The 17,717-nt window shown below is 42.5% G+C and overlaps 1 protein-coding gene across 1 annotated transcript in view; it reads right to left on the bottom strand.

Annotated features, from left to right (window-relative positions):
* PAPOLG (poly(A) polymerase gamma) overlaps window positions 1-17,717 on the bottom strand; it is a 128,745-nt gene that overhangs the window by 26,304 nt on the left and 84,724 nt on the right. The window contains exons 2-3 of the mRNA XM_088665452.1: window positions 5,117-5,192; window positions 1,068-1,223 (exon numbers count right to left, since the gene is read on the bottom strand). Coding sequence (XP_088521578.1) covers window positions 1,068-1,223; window positions 5,117-5,192 — 232 coding nt within the window. The remainder of the gene's footprint in view (window positions 1-1,067; window positions 1,224-5,116; window positions 5,193-17,717) is intronic.

Raw genomic sequence — 17,717 nt, 5'->3', positions numbered from 1 at the left:
GGCTTATATTTCCTAAACGCTTAAAATCCTGCTATGGCTTATATAATGACTACGTCTTAAAATAGGGGAAACACGGTATCTCATACCCTTATTGGGGTGGGGGGTGGGGATATATAGTAGGCATCTCTCGAGAGACAATGGAGTGTGCCTCCAGGGGTGAAGTCAAACCACTGCGTTAGCACCACCAAAGTGACCTCCCCAGGCTGCGAAGCCTGGGCAGTGTGTCTGGAGGTCCTGGGCTGCCCAGACGACAAGACCCGCCCTCGTTGATGTGGTCCTAAGGAAAGCAGAGCAATACTGTACATTTGGCACCAGCTTAGCTGCAGGAGTTGCCGGAAGGAAGTGTACAAGGCACCGTCCAACCATCTTAGGGACTCCACTCTGGCTTTGTGTAGGGTTTGCTCCTTAGCCCTTTCTTCTCCTGAAGATGTCCCGCAAGGCAGCAGTTTTAGGGTCTTTTTTCCTTCTCCTAGATGGGTGACCTTCTCAGGTTGACGAGCCCCATCTGCCCCTCACTTTCCTCTACAGTCCATGCTGGAAAGTGGGTTTCTTGACCCACTCTTGGTTTTGTCTGCTCAAACTGCTGGAGCCTGTCTTCGCATGCAAAGGAGGCCCCTAACTCCTTAAGGGTTTGAGACCCATCAGCTCCCCTCACCTGGTTTAGCTGGCCAGTCAAAGTTGTTCCCGGCGTGTGGCTGCCGTTGCATGTTGACAGCTTCTAGAAGCCACAGACGGGAGCCGAGTGCAGGGCGTAGACCAGGCATCCCCAAACTTCGGCCCTCCAGATGTTTTGGACTACAATTCCCATCTTCCCCGACTACTGGTCCTGTTAGCTAGGGATCATGGGAGTTGTAGACCAAAACATCTGGAGGGCCGCAGTTTGGGGATGCCTGGCGTAGACCAAAAGTGAACAAACTACCCCAGAAGGATCATGACATGTCCCCCTCCCCTAACAACCCATACACCCTGGATATCATATTATATATTTGTCATTATAAAAAATTATATATTTGTCATTGTAAAAAGTTTACCGCTTTAGCTGTTACACTGCGCCTGTTTGCTCTTACCTGCGACCAAGCTCTTCCTCATCTTCAAATACACCAAAAGGCTTCATGGCTTCAGTCAGCTTCTGTGTGTGGATGTAATCTATTTCCCTTGGAGGAGCCAAGCTAATTGGAGCAGTGACCCCGTAGTGCCTTTGCGGCTGGTTCTCCAAATAATTTCTATATAGGAAAAGTCACATTAAGCATGATAAAGGAGAGAAGTTATCTCACACAGAAACACACACACTTTTAAAAACCGCATGCACTAAACTGCAGGTATTTAGCAGAAATGATTAACATTGGTGAGTGTGATGTTGCACACGGGAAAATGAACTTATGATGTACTTTTCTATTATAGTAAATGCCTAAACTTTCTAGCAGTATCAATGCAGGCATCTAGGAAGTCTACAATTCCCTGACACATCATGTGATTTAAAAAGAAGCACCACAGTTTCTTACAGCAGGGAAATGGTACTAAATACCATTTCACCCATGTAAAGCATTAGCTAAAGTTTCATTTATTTATTTCTTTTACTATCAGTTTTACAAGACTGCAGAGAAATTCAGAATGTAACAAAACAAGATTTGGCATAGGACAGGTCCATAACCAACCACGGCAAGTGTACTTCTATTGGAACAGGCACGCCCAAACTTGGCCCTCCAGATGTTTTGGGACTACAACTCCCATCATCCCTAGCTAACAGGACCAGTGGTCAGGGATGATGCGAATTGTAGTCCCAAAACATCTGGAAGGCCGCGTTTGGGGATGCCTGTATTAGAAGTAGGCAGTTTAACATAAAAAGCAGCTTTATTCTAAATACAGTTGTACCTTGGATCCCGAACTCCTTGGGAGTCGAAAATTTTGGTTTCCGAACGCTGCACATCCGGAAGTGAGCGTTCTGGTTTGCGAACATTCTTTGGAACCCAAACATTCAATGCTTCCTGCAGCCAACCGGAAGCCGCGCTGTGGTTTCCAAACGTTTTGGAAGTCGAACAGGCTTCCGGAACAGATTCCGTTCAACTTCCAAGGTACCACTGTATCAGCCCAAAATCTACTAACATGCATTCATAATCCAAAGCCACACTTGCAGAAAAACAACAGTACTATCTTGAAGACTCTATCAATATTGTTTATTTCAGGCATCCCCAAACTGTGGCCCTCCAGATGTTTTGGCACACAACTCCCATGATCCCTAGCTAACAGGACCAGTGGTCGGGGAAGATGGGAATTGTAGTCCAAAACATCTGGAGGGCCGAAGTTTGGAGATGCCTGGCTTATTTCATGGACTACCAACATGCTTGGGTAATCCATCTCACTGCCTTTTCTTCAAAGCCACTATGTAATGGACCGTATATATCAGCAATAGGGAACTGGTTATCCTCTAGATCAGTGTTTCCCAACCTTTGGCCTCCAGCTGTTTTTGGACTACAATTCCCACCATCCCTGACCTTGGTCTTGCTAGCTAGGGATGATGGGAGTTGTAGTTTAAAAACAGCTGGAAACCAAAGGTTGGGAAACACTGCTCTAGATGTTGTTGAACTAAAACTCTCATCAGCCCCCACAGGCATGGGCAACGGTCAGGGATGATGGAATTTGTAGTCCTACACCAGATAGAGGGAGCCACAGGTTCCTCATCCCTGGTACACATGGATTTGTGCTGTGGTGGTATTGCTGCCGCTGCTATTGCTTTTACTGTGGTTTTTATCTGCTCCCATTTTTATAAATGGTTATTCCTGTTTTTGTACACCCTTGTCCTGGGATTGCTTTTGCGATGAAGGACAGGTTTAAAATATTTTAAAATACATAAACTAACAGTACCATAGCATTTGCTTTCTGATAAAGCACTTGCTAAGTCAGGCTTCCAACTAAAGTTAACCCCGATAGAACCAACAAGTACCTTACTTTTTATTTTAAAAGATGGCACCACAGACCAATCCTGGCATAACCAAACTCCTTTTCCTTTTCCGATCTCTTCCGACCCCCTTTTGGAGGGCACATTTTATTGGGATAGGTAGGAAAGCATGAAGAAGATTCTTCATTTTATTAGTACACCATAATGTTATATTGATATTGCCAATTTAAAACTAATACAAGTTATGATTGCCCCATCTGGGGCAACCCAGCCAGATGGGCAAGATACAAATACAGTGGTACCTCTACTTACGAATGTTTCTACTTACGAATGTTTCTACTTACGAACGGAGCTCCGTCCACCAGCTTGGATGCGGTTTAGATAGGATTTTTTCTACTTACGAATTTTTAGATAGGGTTGCTTCGACTTAACGAATTTTTTCTCCCAATGCATTCCTATGGGATTCGACTTACAATTTTTTTCTACTTACGAATGTGCGTTCGGAACGCATTAAATTCGTAAGTAGAGGTACCACTGTAATAAAATTATTATTATTTGGAAATGTAGTATGTGTGCAACATTTATGACATTATTTGATGGCAGGGTAAAAATAAAGGGTGAGGTGAATAAATAGTTCAAGTTCCTCATGGCAGATTATTATTAAACTTCTATTACTACCATATAACTGATGCTTTTACCAGACCTTTGGGGGGGGGAAACCTCAATACTCTGAGCGATACTGCCTAGCATAGGCATAGCCTGGGAGTGCAAATGCCCCCCAAATCAAATAAATAAAAATACTTAACATACCAACCGCGTCAACGATAACTCGGTTCTACCCCTCCAACATAATGCCTCGCCTGCCCCCTGAACAAATCCTGGCTACGCCCATGCTGCCTGGTCCTTCAGTGGCCAAGTAAAATACTTTAACGGATGGAGCATTTGTAGAGGTGTGAGGCAGGACCTTAGCAAAACTCCCTCTTCCCCACAAATCCTATTGTCAAAGTGGTTCTCCACTCCAGGGAATCTAACTGTTGACCAGGAGTGTAGCGCCGACAGAGCATTATTATTATTATTTGCAATACACGGCATGATAATACGGGGGTGGTCTTTTTCACTTCTGAGAGCAGCTGGGGGCTCACCTTTTTGAATATCCATCTACACAAAATATGCACATCCGGGAGCAGACTGGGTGAGAATCTCTTTCTGCTTTGTGTACCATTTTCGAACACCACCACTGTGGGAGGCAGCATGCCTTTGAATGCCAGTTGCTGGGAACCTTAGGAGAGCTGTGGCTGCTATGCACATGTTCGGCTTATAGGCTTCCCACTGTGAGAATACGGAGCTGGAATACTGTACCGTAGATGGGCCTTTGGCCAAATCCAGCAAGCTCTCCTCACCTGCAATTCCCAGTAAATGGTAGCCAGAGGCATGACTTTGTCTTAACCCCTTTTAGCCTGGTGGTCAACAAACAAAACACTGTGTGAAATTCAGGCGTTTTAACGTATGTGCTTTGTGGAGTTGTTATACTTCATCTTGTCTGCCCTGAAGAAGAACCTAGGGGGAACAGTGGAGATGGAGTTCTTGTTTTTACCTGTGAGCCGCCTTGAGCCCAGTCAAGGAAAAGGGCGGGGTACAAATTAATATATAATAGTAATAATTAACACAAAAAACCCAGCCACAACACCCTCTTGCCAATTTTGCATCTGGCAATACCAATTCTGGCACGCAAAAGCACATGCCACAGTATTTATTATTGTTACGATTTATTAAATTTCCACGCCGCCCTTCATCTGAGGGTCACAGGGAGGCTTACAATGCAAAAACACAAAAGCACGTAACTACCATCGGAACTAGGAGTAGCAGCAAGACGTGCTTCCAGCCGTTTCTAAGCGCAGTTGAGGCTGTTGCGATGCTGTTTGGCTGCAATAAACTAATTACAGCTCCTGTGCACAGAGAGAGCTAAAAACGGGTGCAGTAAAAGCAAATTCCCCCAAGGACGCTGCCAAGTTTCAAATATGTAAAGAATTACTGTATTATTATTGTTATTGTTAAAAACAAAAAAAAAACTGGGCGAGGAGAGCGGGAAGCATTCGCTCGCTCGCCCGCCCCCAAACCCATCCCACGCCGAGAGTAGCTGCTGGTTCCTGGACAATGAATGAATTGAATGAATGAATGAATGAATGATGCAGCAGCAGCAGGACCACGCCCACCCCTTACCCGCAAGTCTCCTTCATAGCCACCGCCAGCGCGAGCTCCGGGCGCACCTCCTGCTTCCAGCGCGGGACGCAGCCACCTGCAGCCAAGCCACGCCCACTCCCTCCGCCCTGTTATATAAGGAGCGCAGCCGCAGCCGCCGCGCCCCCTGCCGTCGCTACGTGGCATGACAACCACCTCGCTTCTACGCCGAAGCGTCCGCCCACCGCTCTCGCGACCCGGGACGGAGCGCGGGAGGCGGGGGAGGGGGGAATGTTTTCCCATGAGCCTTTGCGCGGCGACGGGAGAGTCTATAACGGCTTTTCCCGCCTTTTTCTCTCTCCTCTTTTCCCCTCACGAAGCGCTGCGTGAGGGTAGAATGGAAATACATATATATCGGTAATAATAATAAAAATAAAAGGTTAAAGTAACAAAACCGCTGTGTGTGAAACTAACCGCATTCCCCTCACGCCACCGTGGAAAGCGGAGTCCGATTTTGTCGCTTTTGTTAAGCAAAGAAGAGCCTGGGAACGATTGGTTTTTAGGTTGGGCCATTAGGAAAAGGGAAAAGTGTTGTGGTGTCGTGTGGGTATTTTTGGCGCTGCTTATCGTTGCAAGAGAAATTTTTTTAAAGAAAAAAATAGGGAGCTGGTGTTGAAAACAGAAATTGGACGCTTGAAAATGTGTTCCAGCCCCTGTTCCTACTAACATCATCACCATCTTAAATCCTTGGTACCTTCCTGTTTTGCTGCTGTTTAAATATGGCTGTTGAGAACAGCACTTGGATTCTTTGGAAGGTCGGCAATAAGGCAAATTACAAATAAATGTTTTAGTTGGTGCTTAGAAATGTTGTGCGATCCACTGGCTTCCAGCTTATACAAGAAAAAACCCAGTGCTAGATTTGCTTCATTTGTATTTAAAACTCCTCTTTCCTATTTTTCAAACCCCACACACACACACAAAAAAGGCTCCCAGAGCAGCTTACATATCAAGAAAATAAGAAGAGAAGAAAGTCTCAGGTTTGCAATCTTAAAAAGGACACCAGAGTGATTTTGCTATTTTGGGGGAAACAACTAAAAACTTCCTTTTTAAGCTCTCCGGGCAAATGCAAGTTCCAGGGGAGGCAGCTGCATTATTAGTTTGTTGCAAAAAAAACAAAACAAAAAACCCACCTAGAAAGACTTGCAACTACGACGTAGTTTGTTGCAGCAAAAAACAAGGAGGAGGCATCTTCATAGACTCAACACATTTTTATGGCATAAGCCATGGTGCGCCAGAGTTGGCTTTCTCAGATGTGTGCAAGGATTATTTACTTACTTACTTACTTACTGTCCTTCATTTGAGGATCACAGGACGGTTTACAATATAAGGTTATAAAGGTAAAAGATAAAGGACCCCTGGACGGTTAAGTCCAGTCAAAGGTGACTATGGGGTTGCAGTGTTCATCTCGTTTTCATGCCGAGGGAGCCAGTATTTGTCCACAGACATCTTTCCGGGTCATGTGGCCAGCATGAATAAACCGCTTCTGGCGCAACAGAACACCGTGATGGAAACCAGAGTGCATGGAAATGCTGTTTACCTTCCCGCCACAGCAGTACCTATCTACCGGTATCTACTTGCACTGGCGTGCTTTCCAACTGCTAGGTTGGCAGGAGCTGGGACAGAGCAAGGGGAGCTCACCCCATTGTGGGGATTCGAAACGCCGACCTTCTGACTGGCAATCCCCAGAGGCTCAGTGGTTTAGACCGCAGCGCCACCCACGTCCCATAAGGTTATACTGGTATGTATTTGTCTGCTGCATGGTTCACACCCCTTCCATTTTTATCCTTACAACAATCCTGCAAGGTAGGCTAGGCTGGAAGAGAGTAGCTAGTACACTGGCAAAAGTCTAACTCCACAGAAGACCTGGAGTTTTCCTACATGTTCACATACTTTGTCCAGAGATTCTCCAGGTCCGTGTTTGGTTCTGGTTGAGGGTCAATTATACCAGTAGCTGGCAGACAGGATAACATGGTTTGACTGCCACAAACCTTAAAATGTATTATTGCACGCCACCCCAATCTCTGAGTGGGGTGCGAGATTCCAGGGGTCCCAGGCACTTTTTGGTTTCCTTGAAATGAGGGACAGCAGAGACTTTCGTGTTTTTATGATATATGGCTTTATTTACTCATAAGTGCAATTTGATCCTATGATGGAAGCGTTAGAAGGGTTAGAACACCCTAGAAGGTCCCAAGTCATATAAATAGGATGGAGGGGGCACAGGGCTGCCCTGAGACATTTTGTTGCCTGTGGCGAAGGACCAGGATGGTGCCCTCCCATATAGAAGCTGAGCAGATTGGCCACCGAAGCTCACTTCAACATAAGGAATGGGACCATCCTTCAGTGCATCTGAGGATAGCAGCCTGTATTAGAGGGCTCAGGATGTGCCATGCAGGACATACACAGTTTTTACCTTGCAAGATAAAAGTGATCTCACCATGGGCTTATTTCGGACAGGGAGGAAGGGCAGGGTATAAGTTTGATTAATAAGTAAGCTGTACTTCTTGCTATGGCTTCTGTACATATGCCCTGAATGAGTTTTTGCCACATGTATTTGGGCAAGTGGTGGGGTTGGAGGGAGGCTAATTGATCCCTCCAGCAGAGACAGAGGCAGGTGGATATATAATCCAAGCAGCACACTTTTTAATTGCTACATTGTAATGTTTGCATCCCACACCTCTGAGGAGTAAACAGTGGCGTGTTTTGCCCTCACAACAGCTCTCTGTGAAGTACATTAGCCCCAGACAGTCCAAGGCCACCCACTGGGCTTCATAGCTGAGTGGGGATTTGAATCTGGTTCCCCTACATTTACATTCAATACCCAACACCTTGGAATGGCTCCACACTTTACATGGCAATCATGCTTACAGCAGGAGGCACACTGGCATTTCCTAAAGCAAACATGTAAAGAGAGAATGACAATTGTATATGCCCTTAAACATATTTGTTCATGTGGGGCTCCCAGACACATATGCATAGGTATGTAAGGATGCCCATCTGTTATGTAAATATGTAAATGTCACAGTCATTTAAAGTGTGCAATGGCCCTTTGCCATTGGAGCCATGATGGTTCCCTGTCCTTTTGTTTTATTCAACATGCCCCTTCCCTAAGGCATAGGTTGGGAAACAATTACTTAATAATATGTAAAATACAAAGTTATTCTCTTTTGTATCTCTGCATTTATATAACATAAAAGGGGAGGAATTGTAGCCTGAGAGAACCCCCACCCCAATGATTACAACCTCAGAGCACCCACTAATTATATTCTGGCTCTGATTGCTTACATTTAGTCCCCAGTGAAATACTGTCATTAGACTGGACAGTCCATCCGCGCCATTTCACTCCAAATTGAAGCCCAGATTAATTGTGGTACTGGCGAGCTCTCAAAACAGTTTAGGAACGAGAAACTAACCATTAACACAGTGAAGCCACACTAATCACACTAGCCTTGATGCGGTCTCTTTCTTTGATCAGCTCACTCTCTCTCAGCAGGCCCCAAAATAGCCCCAGGGTACAAGAGTGCTTCCATTGCAATCATGTTAATTTTCCTTTTAGTTTGTCTTTAGCTGTTGGAGATTAATGAATAAAAGTGGTGTTTAAATTTACAACCAGGCTTGTTCTGATAGCTCAGTGGTATCATCGCCCCTGGTTTTTCAACTTTGATTATCTGAGCCAGTCATCTACAAAAAAGAGAAAGAAATGTCTTTTCTATCTAGAGCAAGACAACACACAAACCTGATGGGATGCCAAAAGTATAGAGGTGTGAGGGGTGAAAAGATAGGCAATGCCGATCTCTTGAGATGTCTTACTGTCCTACATTTCTGCTAACTGTATTATGAAGTAACCTATTTACAGTCATTTGTGCTCTAGATTAAATATATATTGACAAACAATGGGCATCTTTTTCATTCATCACATTAGTGGAACAAAACAAGTAGGACAGCAGAATGCTTACTGCAAGCAAATCTAATCATGGATATTTAATTGAACCATTTTAATTATTAACTGTAGAGTTTGAAAAGTGGTTATAATGCTGCATTGGAGCCCCCCCCTTTCCTGCCCAATTTCAGCTTTTAGAATAGTTATGACAAACAATAGAACGCTGCCGCATTCACATGTTATACTAAGCTACGAAGCTTAGTTTATTAAGCCATACTGTACTATGCACAAGCTGCATGTTAGTGGATGCAGCCTGTGTTCTCCCACTTTTCTCCTCCTTTCGTATGAGCAGGTAAACAAACCACGAGGGGAATTGGTGTCTGAACCCAGGACTACAGTTTGGTCTGGTAGGTTTGCACATAACACTTACCCATGTTTTGTTAAACTGCCAACAGGTCATGATCTGGAGTCAAGGTTTTTATTAGCTTATGAATCATGGAAATTTTAACTATGGCTTGGCATTATGTCTGAACCCAGCACCCTTAACTCTGGTTTATTTGACCCCTTCAGATTCTCACAAGAGGATAGAGAGTTAGGCTATCCCTGTCCAGAAAGTGGTGGAGCTGGGCACCATTCGAAGCTAATGGAAGGCTAATGGAAGCCACCTGAACTTCAAGCGACAGCAAGGGTTCCAGAAGTACCCCCAAGCTGTGTACCTGCTCCTTCAAAGGGAGTGTAACTTCAACAAGAGCAGGCGACCTTTCAAGAGCAGGGAACCACCCACTAACAGGGCCTCAGTCTTATGGATTGAGCTTCAGTTTATTGGCTCTCCTCCACTCCATTACTAAGGCAAGACACTGGTTCAACACATTCACTGCCACACCTGCAGGTGTAAAAGAGAAGTAGAGCTGTGTGTCATCAGTGTATTGCTAAAAATGTACTAAAAACTCCATATGACGCCACTCAGTCATTTCATGTACAGGGTGAGTCCTTTAAAAGAGGCCCCATGAATACAGAGTACACATGTTCCACCGGGCCTCTTTTAAAGGATTCACCCTGTATATTTTAAACAGCATGAGGGATAAAATTGAACCCCAAGGAACCCCACACTTTACTTATCTACTCAAATTGTGAGATATCATGGATCTTTAGACCACATGTATTCCACTTGTGAACTGATGCTGTACGGTAATTGACACAGGTCACTCAATCTGCTAATGTGAGAATCTCCATTTTCTCATCTAAAGCAAGATTCTATCCTCATGATGACCCTCAATCATAAGGCCTCTTGACCATATCACAGGCCTCCCTAAATCCCTGTCAAAGCAGTATACAGTGGTACCTCTACTTACGAATAACTCTACTTACGAATGTTTCTACTTACGAATGGAGCTCCGTCCGCCATCTTGTATGCAGTTTAGATAGGATTTTTTCTACTTACGAATTTTTAGATAGGGTTGCTTCGACTTAAGAATTTTTCTCCCAATGCATTCCTATGGGATTCAACTTACAATTTTTTTCGACTTACAAATGTGCATTTGGAAAGCATTAAATTCGTAAGTAGAGGTACCACTGTACTGTAGTACCTAGACTCCAATTCAGCAGCTGCCCCCATCAAGCTGTCAAAAAAAATTGCTTACTTGGCTTAGTGGCAGAGAAATATAGAAGTACTTTTTTATTTTAGAAATAAGGAACAGTCAAGGTTTTTTGGGTGTGTTTTTTTAAAAGAGAAATGTTTAACAAGGAGAGCCTTGTGTGAAAGCATTACTTACCTTGAAATGCTGTCCTAGCTTGTTGGTTCCATTATTAGTTCAGGCATGGCCAAGGGCCTGGTGCTCAGCATTAAAGTTGGACAGTAATACTCTGATAAAGGATATTGTTAACGTGCCTAGGAGTAGCCTTGGTCATGAATTCATTAGCTTCATGCAGAGATTGCATGCAATTCTGATTGCTGCTTGCAGAGAAACTTTAAAGGCAGGGGTGGCTGATAATTATTGGAGCACCCTGAACTGTGTGAGTAAAGTGAACTAGGGGAACTTAGTCAACGGAATGGCCAACTTGGGGACCACATGCAAAGGAGGATGGGATTCTCATAAGCAACATATAGAACAGAGATGGGCAGACTTTAGGTTTGTCATTACTCCGTTGTTTTTGACTGGATATCTAACAACCAGTCAGGTGCAAAAGACAGTTAGAATGAACAATAGAATGAAATTCTGAGACTAGGACTTTATTTTCATTACCAGAACTGAACTGAGCTAACAGTTCTTTGACACAAAAGTTCACTTCTGGATAGCTTTCCATGTCAGCTTTCCCAATTTAGATTGGGAAAATTATATTGTTGCAATTGTTAACCAATTGGGAGTCAGAAACCTTGCCAGTCTCCTGTAAATCACCCAGAGGGCCACTAGTAGATTCTGACCACCTTCTGATCCAAGAGAGAATTTCAATAAGTGCGTATTTTTTCATTCTTGTGGGACTAGATGTATCTACCACAATCCCCTCTTCAACATCGCGACCAAAGATACAGTAGTTTTGCCCTCCCTGCCCCAGCTGGGACTCATCCTGGGGAATTGAGCTGCAGCTAATCAGCAATTTTAAAAATACATACCCTATGTAATTAACATCATTTTACATTTGGTAGTTAGTTTTGCTAGGGAAGAGCACAAAATGCAAAAAGCCAAGACTGATTTCACAGATACCCTTCAAAGGACTTCACAGCCTCTCCCACTGTTGGTGTGAAGAAGCAAAATGTGGGTTTAAATGTAATTGTATCAGATTTTTGAACTGACCATGCAAGTTAGTAAGTAGCTGTAATAATTGCACCTCTTCTTTCCTGCAGTTTTAGTGTCACCTGTTAAAAAGGGCCTAGGCCTCGAAAACTAAAGGACCATCTTCTACAACATGAATATACTCAAACACTGTGTTCATCATCTGAAGCTCTCCTCCACATCCCTCTAGCATTTGAAGGTAGGTGGACAATGACCAGAAAGAGGGCCTTTTCTGCTTAAGGAATGCTTTATCCAGGGAAGTTTGCCTAGGGCCAACTGTGTTGTCTTTTCAGTGCCATTCAAACACACTTTTATTTACACAGATTTTGTAGTCTGGAATGTGTGTTTGATGAAGATTCCCTCCTGCTCTTCTGAATTTTTAAGGTTATGCTTTGTGTTTATTTTATTGTGATTTTATATCAATATTTCTGGGTTTTTAAACTATTTTATTATAAACCACCCCGATAGTTTGACTGAAGGGTAGCCTAAACGTATTTCAAATAAATAAAATAATGTGTTCTCTTTGAAACACATTTTTATTTCTTCACTCTGTTTTCCATCATAGGGTTAAACACATTGGTGAATATCTTTTAAAGCATTTTAACCTCTCCTATATAAATGGAAGTGTTTCCTTGGACACTTAACTGGTGACATACCTTTAAAATTTGCCGAACTATGTCAGTTGGCAAATGAGGAGGATCCAATACTTTAGCTGAGGCTCCAATACTTTGGCCACCTCATGAGAAGAGAATACTTCCTGGAAAAGACCCTGATGTTGGGAAAGATTGAGGGCACAAGGAGAAGGGGGTGACAGAGGACAAGATGGTTGGGCAGTGTTCTCAAAGCTACCAACATGAGTTTGACCAAACTGTGGGAGGCAGTGGAAGACAGGAGTGCCTGGTGTGCTCTGGTCCATGGGGGTCACGAAGAGTTGGACACGACTAAACGACTAAACAACAACAAATGTCAGTTAGGTTTACCCAGGCATGCTTGGAAAGGCTGATGGATAAACTGTAAATGTTATATTCTTTTTCTTCTCCTACATACAGCCAATAGTGTAAGCATATGTTTGGGCTTCCCTGCAAGAGATAATGGAGAAAAGACTTTATACTTCTGCTCCCCACAATTTCAACCTTGCAGATTCCCTGAGTCCTGGATTTCAGATATCCAATCTTAAACAAAAAACTAAAGTACCCCCTTGGTACAATCTCTGCCTGTGATAGTACAATCAAAGAGGAAGTGTTCACTTAATAATTTGAGAACATGCACCTTGCTTTCAAACAGTCAATTGCTCTTCTTTCTAATAAGCCTTTTAAAAAATTGGTTGGAATGTGTCTGTAGATAAGGTTTTCTGCTTTTGAAGTGTTCTGTTTTCCTGGAGGAGGTCTTGTTTAATCGATGAGAATTAGATAGACTATAGCCCCTTGGGGTGGCTCCATTCACTCTTCAAAGACCAGTTGCTAACATCTCCGCACTGAACTATTTTATGAAACCATATTTCATTCTTAGCCATTTATTTAGAGAACAGCACTAATTAATTGGTGTTCAGTTGCTTTTAATTATGCCCTGCTCTTAGTAAGCTTTGGGGATCTGTTTATTGTTGGCAGTGAGGCTTGGGATGGGTAGGGGTTCAAAAAGTCTGTGTTTAGCATTTTGCTTTTCTACATTCTTCTGGATTCATCAAATACCCTGAGAAAATCACCAAGCTTTTTTTTATTTTAACAGAAATAAAAACAGTTCCTAGACTGAATCCACACATTCAGCAAAGGAAATGTCATAGAACTGTAGAGTTGGAAGGGATCCCAAGAGTCATCTAGTCCAACCCCCTGCAATGCAGGAATCTCAACTAAAGTATCCATGACAGATGTTGAGAGATATCTGTGTAGCCAGAGGCATTTCAATGGAGCAATATGCATAGGAGTATCTGGATACCACCTGTCAATACAAACACAGTCACAACAACTCCATTTTGGAGCAAGTGTTTTCCTCTTCCTTTGCTTACTTGGGCATTTTGGCATCTCCAGTTGTTGGAATGGAGTGTAGCACTGGGTGTTTGTGTCTAATTGTGTCTTAATTGTGCCATTCTCTTACCTGTTATGGTTCAAGGAAGGAAAGAATAATAAAATCATAGAATTGTAGAGTTGGAAGGAGATCGTGAGGGTCATCAATCTAACCCCCTGCAATGCAGGAATCTCAACTACAGCATCAATTACAAATGGTGATCCAACCTGTGCTTAAAAACCTCCAAGGAAGGAGAATCCACCACTTTCTGAGGGAGTCTATTACACTGTCAAACAGGTCTTACTGTCTGAAAGTTTTCCTGAAGTTTAGTCAGAATCTCCTTTCTTCACTTGAAGCCACTGGTTCAAGTCCTACCCTCTGGAACAGGAGAAAACAAGCTTGCTCCATCTTCCATGTGACAGCCCTTGAGATTTTTGAAAATGGCTTCCATATCTCCTCTCAGCCTCTTCTTTTCCAGGCTAAACATATCCAGCTCCCTCAACTGTTCTTCATAAAGCTTTGTTTCCAGACCCTTGATCATCTTGGTCTCCCTCCTCTGCACACATTCCAGCTTTTCAATATTCTTCTTAAATGGGGGCACCCAAAACTGGACACAATATTCCAGGTGTGGTCTGACCAAGGCAGAATAGAGTGGTACTACCGGTATTACTTCCTTTGATCTGGACACTGTATTTCCGTTGATGCAGCCTAGAATAGAATTAGTTTTTTTTGACTGCTGCATCACACTGTTGACTCTTATTAAGCTTGTGGTAGACTAAGACTCCTATATCCTTTTCACATATACTACTGGCAAGCTAGGTGTCCCCCATCTTATATTTGTGCAACTGTTCGCCCTGTCTAAGTGTAGAACCTTACATTTGTCCCTATTGAATTTCATTTTGTTCATTTGGGTCCAGTTCTCCATTCTGTTACAGTAATCTTGAATCCTGATTCTGTTTTCTGCGGCATTACCTACCCCTCCCAGTTTGGTGTCATCTGAAATTGGATGGGCATTCCCTCAATTTCTTCATCCTAGTCATTTAAGAGTCAGCAATGCTCTCAAGTTCTTAAGAGTGTTGTGGAGATAGGCTGCTTTGTGCAAACCTCTGCCTTTATGTACAAAATGTTCTTTCCCCATATTGTTATGTCCCCATATGTCATGACGGTTCACAACATAAAATTACAAGATAAAAAACACAAAACACATAATAAAAACAAAAACCAATAACATCCCCTACATTCTTCATAGCTTCGCTTCCCCAGAGTTGCTCCTTTTGAGTTTTTAAGTGTGCACAAAATTGACTAGGGAGATACAACCCAATGTTATACACTATTATCTGAGTTGCAGTTTTGCTGTGTGGGGTTTATATTAAGGTGGTGATGTGCCGTGACTTGACACTGAGTTACACCATATCCTATGTTTTGTCACAGTGATAATGGCAGAGTGGTTGCTGATACAGGGTGGCTTTCCCTCCCATTGATGTCAATGGGGCAATGACCTCCCTGTTACACAAAAAGTAAATGTCTCTTTTGGTTCCAACCAAAAGCTCAGGTGGAAACTTAATTGGAATGCTCTGTTTGAAGAAGAACTTTGTGATGGGTTATGAACTAAGGCTCTTTACAAGTCATTGTCAGCTCAGATGAAGGAGCTTTTGCTAAAAGTGGCCCATGGCTGGGAACTTATCCTGAGGAAGCTCTGTTTCATAAAACCAGGCAATTGTTGGAGAGGCTACTTGTATATAGTTGTGGATAGAGGTATAAAAAAATAAATAACTAATTTCATACCTATTAATGGTGGCAAGAGCAACTGTGGAAATTTTTTGTGGAAGACGTTTATAATAATAATAATAATAATAATAATAATAATAATAATAATAATAATAATAATTTATTATTTATACCCCGCCCATCTGGCCGGGTTCCCCCAGCCACTCTGGGCGGCTTCCAACAAAACAGAAATTCTAAAATACAGAAATCCATCAAACATTAAAATACAGAAATCCATTAAACATTAAAAGCTTCCCTAAACAGGGCTGCCTTGAGATGCCTTCTAAAGGTCTGGTAATTGTTGTTCTCTTTGACCTCTAGTGGGAGGGCATTCCACAGGGTGGGTGCCACTACCGAGAAGGCCCTCTGCCTGGTTCCCTGTAACTTGGCTTCTCGTAGTGAGGGAACCGCCAGAAGGCCCTCGGAGCTGGACCTCAGTGTCCGGGCAGAACGATGGAGGTGGAGACGCTCCTTCAGGTATACTGGACCGAGGCCGTTTAGGGCTTTAAAGGTCAACACCAACACTTTGAATTGTGCTCGGAAACGTACTGGGAGCCAATGTAGGTCTTTCAGGACCGGTGTTATGTGGTCTCGGCGGCCGCTCCCAGTCACCAGTCTAGCTGCCGCATTCTGGATTAGTTGTAGTTTCCGGGTCACCTTCAAAGGTAGCCCCACGTAGAGTTTGATTTAGATAACTTAGATTACTGGTATTCAAAAGTCTAGCACAGGCATCCCCAAACTTTGGCCCTCCAGATGTTTTGTACCACAATTCCCATTATCCTTGACCACTGGTCCTGTTAGCTAGGGATCATGGGAGTTGTAGGCCATAACATCTGGAGGGCTGCAGTTTGGGGATGCCTGGTCTAGCAAATTGCTGTTCTAGAAAAGATTTCCGACAAGTTGAAAGTAGCTAGAAGATATACTGCAGGATACTGATTCCTCACACACACACACACACACACACACACACACACCCCAATATGGCATGATTTTATTTTATTTAAAAATGAAGAAGTCCTTGGCCATATGTTTATTTCAAGGTGTGGATTTTGTGAGATCACCCAAACCCGATTTTTGTGGATATATGTAATTACAAGCAATTCTGGTGGATATTGATATTGGATTGTTCTGCAAGATAATTGATATAATACGCAAAAGATGGAAATTATTTGGATTCAACATTGGTAATTTAACAGCTGTCCAATAAATGATTAGTTTTGTGCTTATTTCCTATCTGTCCTTGTAGATAAGGATTACATTTTCTTGGTGAGAGAAAAAAGTTAACACTCATTGATAAAGGAATCTTTTTGATAGTGGCTGGATGAGACTGAGAATAATAATGATAAGCCAAGCCTAATTTCAGCTACGTGGAGTTCATTCATGATAAAAATATTTCTAGAAACCAATTCTTTGTTTCTGTAAGAAAAAAACAGACCCCTAAAATTATAATCTTTGATGAAGAATGAGACCAGACATTTCTGAGTCAATCATAAATCCCAGAGCTGATAGAATACACATTGAGAATATCACACACACACACACACACACACACTTCTGAACTTGCTGCCAGTACAATAATATTAAAGTCAAAGAGTAATCTATCCCTAAGTGTCTTAATAATGAAAATAGTTGTCCGATAAGCATAACACTGGATGCCTAGTGCTAGAGTAAGGAATATGTTGAAAGGATTTAAATTAAATTAGTTTTCCTTTTCTTTTCTTTTTAAAAAGAAGCTTATATTGATTGACATTGTTGAATGAAGCTCTATTTTATGATTTAATGATAACAAAAATTGTGGAAAGAAAGGCCCTCTTTAAGGAAAAGCTATTTAGTATATTTATTTGTCACTTTTTCTAAAAATGACTCCAATTTACAATGTGTAAACAAACTTTAAAACCATGTATAAGAACCAGAATAAAGTAAGAATTTAAAATGCTCATCCATAATATGTATAAAAAAGCTGATTCAATTGAACCCATCCTACTAAAAATGATAAGCAGAAGAAGAGTCTGCAAACATACCTAAGTACCCTTCAAATTAAGGACCAAGACTGCGGCTTAAAAACGTTTTTGTCTGGTGCCTAAAAGCAACAAATGATGATGCCAGGTGTACCTCTTTGGGGAGAGCATTCCACAAATGAGGAGCCACCATTGAGGCAGTCCCCCCC

The sequence above is a fragment of the Zootoca vivipara genome, chromosome 3, assembly GCF_965207765.1.
Source record: "Zootoca vivipara chromosome 3, rZooViv2.hap1.1, whole genome shotgun sequence".
Taxonomy (NCBI): Eukaryota; Metazoa; Chordata; class Lepidosauria; order Squamata; family Lacertidae; genus Zootoca; species Zootoca vivipara.
This window is presented reverse-complemented; position numbering and strand designations above follow the sequence as displayed.